Raw genomic sequence first — 7,874 nt, 5'->3', positions numbered from 1 at the left:
CACCACGCCTGGCTAATTTTTGTATTTTTAGTAGAAATGGGATTTCACCATATTGGCCAGGCTGGTCTCGAACTCCTGACCTCAGGTGATCCGCCTGTCCCAGCCTCCCGAAGTGCTGGGATTACAGGCGTTAGCCACCACACCTGGCCAAGGGTCAGTTTTCTACTTTGTGAAACCCTTTGTTGGTATACCCTTCCTTAGTTTTATATAGATTGAGTTATTCACTCAAGTATTCATTAAGCACCTATGATGTACTCGGCACTGTGTAAAGCATTAAAGGTATGTACACTGATGTTACGTTCCTGTCCTCAGGGAGCTTATAGTCTAGTGAACAGATGAAGAGCAGATGCAGGACAGCAGGTGGTGTGTTTTCTGCTGTGAAGCACAGTGTGGTGAAGGGGGAAGAGTAGCTCAGGGAACAGACTGCATGGTATCCAGTCCCCACTGTGGACATTTCCACTAAGGCATTACTAAGAATAGCCACTTCTTAGCTGTCATACTTAATCCAGTAATTCTTTAATTTTCTCTAAAATGGAGATCAAGATTTACCACTGCCACCCTGCGCCTAGGACTCCTCACGCTCTCCGTAGCATGGTGCTTTTGTTGCTTATAGGATAACTTGCCTTTGATGATTTTCAAGAGAGTTGTGCTGTGAGGTAGCAGAAGTACCCAGGAAGCAGGATGCCAGTGCCTCAAGGAAAATGGTCCTTTTTAGCAGTGTATTTGGTACCTGGGGCTTGGCTCTTGTGTATTACCTCACACAAAAGACTTTCCCAGGGCTTCGTTTTACTAGTTGGCATTGGAGCATGTGCGTAGCCATCCCAAGGTACGGGGAGCTCTGGGCCCTCCTTCAACATTCACATTCTCAAACTCACTGACAAGCATGACTTTGTGGACACTGCTGATGCCAAATTGAAGATTTCCTGTCTCTGGATCCAAGTCAGAGGGCCATCTCCAGGTCAGCTCATCCAGAAGTGGCCCCATTCAGAGGTGGCGCCTTGATGAGGTCTTCTTAGAGCTCAAGGATGGTCAGCAGATTCCCATGTTCAAGCTCAGTGGGAAGAATGGTGAAGAAGTGAGAAAGGAGTAGAAACGATCCAAAAGACCCAGGTTTCTTCTAGTCTGGCCTTTCCTCATCTCCACCATGTGCCCCTAAGGGGCGATGGCCCATCTGAGTGACAGACATTCCCACAAGCCAATTTTCATATGCTGGCACGTGGTAATTTTGATATAATTCTAACATGGGCACAATGAATGCTATTGTCATTTTCAAAATGAATCGGAAAGAAACTCTTATTATAAGTTTAAGATAATTTATATGAAAGTTCTTTGTACAAAAAAGTACATGAAGCTGGGCATGGTGGCTCACACCTGTAATCCCAGCACTTTAGGAGGCTGAGTTGGGCGGATCACCTGAGGTTCGGAGTTCGAGACCAGCCTGCCAAACACGGAGAAACCCCATCTCTAGAAAAATAAATTTAAAAATTAAAAAAAAAATTTTTTTAAAGCACATAATAAAAGGAATCAAAATTAAGAAAATGTTTATTTAAAAAATAAATAAAAATTAAAATGGCGATCAAGACTAGCTACATAATTTGCGAAATGTACAAAATGAAAATGCAGGTCCCTTGTTTGAACGGTATTAAGAATTTTGGCCAGGCACGATGGCTCAGGCCTGCAATCCCAGCCCTTTGGGAGGCCGAGGTGGGTGGATGATCTGAGCTCAGGAGTTCGAGCCCAGCCTGACCAACATGATGAAACCCCATCTCGACTAAAAGTACAAAACGTTAGCCGGGTTTGGTGGTGCACACCTGAAAGTCCAACTACTCAGGAAGCTGAGGCAGGAGAGTTGCTTGAACCCAGGAGGCAGAGGTTGCAGTGAGCCGAGATCACGCCACTACACTCAAGCCTGGGCGACAAAAAAAAAAAAAAAGAATTTCCAGATGAGGCCTGGCGCAGTGGCTCACACTTGTAATCCTAGCACTTTGGGAGGCTGAGGCGGACAAATTGCTTGAGCTCAGGAGTTAACACCAGTCTAGGCAACATGGTGAAACCCCTTTTCTACCAAAAAAAAAAAAAATTAGCCATGCATGGTGGCTCATGCCTGTGGTCCCAGCTACTTGGGAGGCTGAGGTGGGTGGAAGTTGAAGTGAGTCGAGATTATACCATATACTCCAGCCTGAGTGACAGTGTGAGACCCTGTCTCAAAAGAACAAAGAATTTCAAGATGAGACAGCATTATATATCTAATATACATTTTTTTTCTTGCAGAAAGATTAAAAGCCATTCTATTAGAGGAATTTTTTCCTATTCTGAGTTAAATGAATTATAAATATTACTTTCCACAACAAGCACTGTGTATTTTAAGGGCCCAGCACACTTCATACATCACTCTGCTAGTTAGCAATGTGTATTTTAAAGTATTTTATGCTCCTCTTGATGAAGAACGTTTGGCCTCAGTGTCAGTGTTGAAGGGGCTAGTAATAATTTTTGAGCTGGCAGTAAGTTTTTAAAGTTATTCTCTTTATTAACAATAACAAATATTTACTGAATGCTTACTATGGGTTAGCCTATTTTTCAGGCTGTGTGTGAGATTAAAAAGTACACAACTATTCAGCAAATATTTATTGTGTATTTACTATGTGCAGGTTCTGTGCTAATGGAGAGGAAAGCAAGGTGATGGGGATGGAGGCTGGCGGCTCACACCTGTAACCCTAGCACTTTGGGAGGTCAGGAGGGCAGAATTCTTTGAGCCCAGGAGTTCAAGACCAGCTTGGGCAACATGGTAATATCCCCATCTCTACAAAAAAAAAAAAAAAAAAAAAAAAAAAAAAAAAAACTGGGCATGGTGGCGTACACTTGTTCTAACTGTTCAAGAGGCTGAGGTGGGAGGATGGCTTGAGCCCAAGAGTTTGAGACTGCAGCAAGCTAGGACCGTTCACACCAGCCTGGTGACAGAGCCAGACCTTGTCCCTGCCCCCCGCCTTTTTTTTTTTTTTTTTTTTTTTTTTTTTTGAGATCGAGTCTCACCCTGTGACCCAGGCTGGAGTGCAGTGGTACGATCTTGGCTCACTACAACCTCTGCCTCCCGGGTTCAAGCGATTCTCCTGCCTCAGCTTCCTGAGTACCTGGGATTACAGGTATGCGCCACCAGGCCCAACTAAATTTTTTTGTATTTTTAGTAGAGATGGGATTTCATCATCTTGGCCAGGGTGGCCTTGAACTCCCGACCTTGTAATCCACCCGCCTCGGACTCCCAAAGTGCTGGGATTACAGGCGTGAGCCACCTCACCTGGCCCTTGTCTCTTAAAAAAAAAAAAGAAAGAAAAAGGCATAAAGATTGGCAAAAGGGAAAGATTATACCCCTGTAAGAGCTCTCAGCGCTCTCAGTGGGCACGGGACATAATCCTCAGTTATGATCATATGTCTAAGCATTATCAAAGTGACCTGGACAGAGAGAGGTGGTAGGGGTAGAGAAGGGCACAGCATTTCATAAAGGAATATCTCTCTGTATTAATTACCTATTGCTATGTATCAGATCACCCCCAACTTACCATCTTAAAACAACGGATAGTTGTGAGGATCAGGAATTTGGGGGTGGCTTAGCTGGCTGCTTCTGACTCAGAGTCTTTCATGAGGCTGCAGTCAAGCGGTTGGCCAATGCTGAGGTCATCTGAGAGCTTACTCACATGGTGGTTGGCAGGCCTCCTCTCCTTGCTGGCTGTTGGACTGAGGGCCTCAGTTCCTTACCACTTCACCCTCTCCACAGGGCTACCGGAGTTGAGTGTTCTTAAGACATGGCACCTGGCTTCCCCTAGAGCCTCGTGATCCAAGGTGGGGAAGGCGGGCGGGAGAGAGAAAAAGAGGGTGGAGGAGGGAAGAAAAAGCCACAGTGTCATTTGTAACCCAATCTCAAAAATGACATGGTTATTTCTTCCATATTCTAGTGGACACACAGATCACCTTGGCAAAATGAGGGTGGACATTACACAAGATGTGAATACCAGGAGGTAGGGATCATTGGGGCCATCTTGGAATCTGGCTGCCACAACCCCTCCTGTGACTGGGGGAGAAGAAATATGTGCAGCAGCCTGCCATCTGGTATAGCCACTACCCAGAAGGATGGTAGGGCTAGAATTTTCCCCAGGAGGGCTGCTTCCCTCACTAGTATTCCTTTATATGACTGGTAGGATCCCTGCTGATGCTTCAAGGGTAAGTCATGTTTGAGGTGGTACACAAACCTAAATTATCTTCACTATGTACAATGTGCATTGTTACAATATATACATGATACTCTATAATATACTATATAAGTCACTAGTAAACTGGGCGCAGTGGCTCATGCCTGCAATCCTAGCACTTTGGGAGGCCGAAGCTGTTGGATCACCTGAGGTCAGGAGTTTGAGACCAGCCTGGCCAACATGTTAGACCCCATCTCTACTAAAAAGACAAAATTAGCCAGACGTAATGGTGCGAGACTGTCGTCCTAGACATTCCAAAGGCTGAGGCAGGAGAATCAATTGAACCCGGGAAGCAGAGGTTGCAGTGAGCTGAGATTGCACCACTGCACTCCAGCCTGGGTGACAAAGCGAGACTCTGTCTCTATATTTACTTAGAGATATAATAATTATGCTAATCTATAATTAATATAATTATATATAATAATAATAAAAGAACATGAATTTTGAGGCTTTTAAAAAAACCTAGGTGAGATGCTAAATCATTAACTGTTATCTTACAGGATAATTTATTGGCTAACATAAATTAATTAGTAACTGAATTGAACATTTTTCTTTCAGGTGTGTTTTGATTGTGGTGCCAAAAATCCCAGCTGGGCAAGTATAACCTATGGAGTGTTCCTTTGCATTGATTGCTCAGGGTCCCACCGGTCACTTGGCGTTCACTTGAGTTTTATTCGGTAAGTGAATCTTCTCTCATTGGGGTGAAAGCAATTACATTGTTACATGGGTGTTTTTTCCCTTTTTTCTTTTCGTTTTTTGAGACAGGGTCTTTGCTCTTTCACTTTGGCTGCAGTAGTGCCATCATAGCTCACTGGGCTCAAGTGAACTCCCACCTCAGCCTCTACAAAAAATAAAAAATGTTGTGGTGTGATGATGTATGACTGTAGTCTTAGTTACTCAGGAGGCTGAAGTGGGAGGATCACTTAAGCCCAGGAGGTCAAGGGTACAGTGAACTATGATCATGCCACTGCATTCCAGCCTGGGCGACAGAGTGAGACACTGTCTCAAGAAAGAGAGAAGAAAGAGAGAAAGAGAGAGAAAGAAGGAAAGGAAAGAAATTTGATTTTATGACAATTATCTTCTAATAATTTATCAGTACAAAATATCAGTACAAAATATAGACTCATGGGAGAAGGGGAATCAGGTACTGTCGGTCTGTCCTGTGTCCACCAAAGTAGAGAGTTTATGTAAATGATGAGATGCTCTCCTTGATCAGGCCTTCACTTCCAGCGTAATCTTACAGCTCTGGCTCCCAAGGACACCAATATCACAAAGCCGGAGTGAATTATTTTTAGTGGCAATTTCAAGTGTTTATAACATGAAGGTCTTTTTTCTCTTTTTATCTGAAGACTTGGGCTGCATTGGCCCCCATAGTGAGTAAACCATATTCTACTTCTTTTTTTTTTGAGACGGAGTCTTGCTGTGTCACGCAGGCTGGAGTGCAGTGGCGCAATCTGGGTTCACTACAACCTCCACCTCCTGGGTTCAAGCAATTCTACTGCCTCAGCCTCCTGAATAACTGGGATTACAGGCACCCACCACCATGCCCAGCTCATTTTTCTATTTTTAGTAGAGATGGGGTTTCACCATGTTGGCCAGACTGGTCTTGAACTCCTGACCTCAGATGGTCCGCCCGCCTTGGCCTCCCAAAGTGCTGGGATTACAGGTATGAGCCACTGCACCTGACACTATCTTCTAGTTCTGATACTCTATGGCGATAGCTCATATAGGGCCTTTTGCGGCAGAAGAGGTCACCACCTTTGGACAGGCAGTCTGGTGGGATAAGCCAACAGTCCAGTGGGAGGCAGGGCTATTTGTGAAGTTAAATAAATTGAAATATTAAAAGAAATAATGAAAAGATCCCCAGGGCTTGGAAGCCAAGCAAGGCCTGCAAGTCAGCTGCCACAGGCCCTTGCCAGGACAACTTCTGCAGGGCACCTTCAAATAGCCGTGGCTTAGTTCCCAGTCATTGCTGCCTCCCCCAGACATCCAGGGATTTCCCTACTGCATCTTTTTCTAGGGAAGGAACCAGCTAGGCTGCCCATTTGGGATTGTGGCAAGCAGTTTTATATTATGACTTAAGGAATAGTGATACAGCGTTATTATTATAAAGGAGCGTTTGTTTTTATAGGATAAAATCTATTATAATTCTTTTTTTTTTTTTTTGAGACGGAGTTTCACTCATGTTACCCAGGCTGGAGTGCAATGGCGCGATCTCGGCTCACCGCAACCTCCGCCTCCTGGGTTCAGGCAATTCTTCTGCCTCAGCCTCCTGAGTAGCTGGGATTACAGGCACGCACCACCATGCCCAGCTAATGTTTTGTATTTTTAGTAGAGACAGGGTTTCACCATGTTGACCAGGATGGTCTCGATCTCTTGACCTCGTGATCCACCCGCCTCGGCCTCCCAAAGTGCTGGGATTACAGGCTTGAGCCACCGCGCCCGGCCTGGGGCCTATAATTCTTAATGAGATATTTTGTATCATAGCGCAAAAACTTTGTAGTAATAATTACAACATAATTTTGCAGATATATTTGAAAAATCTTTTCTCACATACAGAGTTCTTTTTTAGAAATCAATTTGCAAAGGCATGATGGGCTAAATATTTATAGCCATATAACTACATAGATGATTATTTAGAAAAAAAAAAAAAGTTTGTTTTTTTTTTTAAAAGACAGGGTTTCACCATGTTGGTCAGGCTGGTCTTGAACTCCCGACCTCAGGTGATCCGCCCTCCTTGGCCTCCAAAGTGCTTGGATTACAGGCGGGAGCCACCACGCCCAGCCACCCAGCAAATTTTTATATTTTTAGTAGAGACAAGGTTTCACCACATTGAGCAGGATGGTCTCCGTCTCCAGACCTCTTGATCCACCCACCTCGGCCTCCCAGAGAGCTGGGATTACAAGTATGAGCCACTGCACCTGGCCTCTTTGCCCATTTTTGAGTCATGTTGTTTATTTTGTTGTTTTGAATTTGAGGGATTCTCTATATATTCTGGATATTAGTGTCTCATCAGATACATGATTTGCAAATATTTTCTCTCACTTGGCAGGTTGCCCTTTTTTCCTTTTCTTTCTTTCTTTTTTTTTTTTTTAATAGACTATATCATTAACCATATAGCACAACTGCAGTTGCATTTTCAGCTCCTTCTACTTGACTGATGTCTACCTCTTTTTTTTTTTTTAATAGAAACAGGATCTCACTATGTTTGCCTGGTTGATCTCAAACTCCTGGCCCCAAGCAGTCCTCCCGCCTCAGCCTCTCAAATTGCTGGGATTACAGTCCTGAAACACTTTCTTCAGCTTTGTGGGGTGCCTTTTTACTCTGTTGATACTGTGTTTTTTTATATTGTCTCTTGATGCATGAAATTTAAAAAATCTTCATGAAGTTCAATTTGTCTGTAGGCCTTTTTTGTTTTTGTTCCTGCTTGTTCCTTTGGTGTCATATCAAAAATTGCCAAATCCAATGTCATGAAGCTTTTGCCTTCTATTTTCTTTTCTTTTTTTTTTTTTTTTAGCCTCCTGAGTAGCTGGGATTACAAGCAGCTGCCACCATACCTGGCTAATTTTTTGTATTTTTAGTAGAGATAGGGTTTCACTATGTTGGCCAGGCTGGTCTCAAACTCATCACCTC

The 7,874-nt window shown here is 43.7% G+C and overlaps 1 protein-coding gene across 1 annotated transcript in view; it reads left to right on the top strand.

Moving 5' to 3' along the window:
* Positions 1-7,874, top strand: part of ARFGAP3 (ADP ribosylation factor GTPase activating protein 3) — a 63,691-nt gene that overhangs the window by 2,645 nt on the left and 53,172 nt on the right. Inside the window, exon 2 of the mRNA XM_017520696.2 lies at positions 4,800-4,918. Within this exon, the coding sequence (XP_017376185.1) occupies positions 4,800-4,918 (119 nt within the window). The remainder of the gene's footprint in view (positions 1-4,799; positions 4,919-7,874) is intronic.

Source organism: Cebus imitator, unplaced genomic scaffold (genome assembly GCF_001604975.1).
Source record: "Cebus imitator isolate Cc_AM_T3 unplaced genomic scaffold, Cebus_imitator-1.0 Scaffold865, whole genome shotgun sequence".
Lineage (NCBI taxonomy): Eukaryota > Metazoa > Chordata > Mammalia > Primates > Cebidae > Cebus > Cebus imitator.
This window is presented reverse-complemented; position numbering and strand designations above follow the sequence as displayed.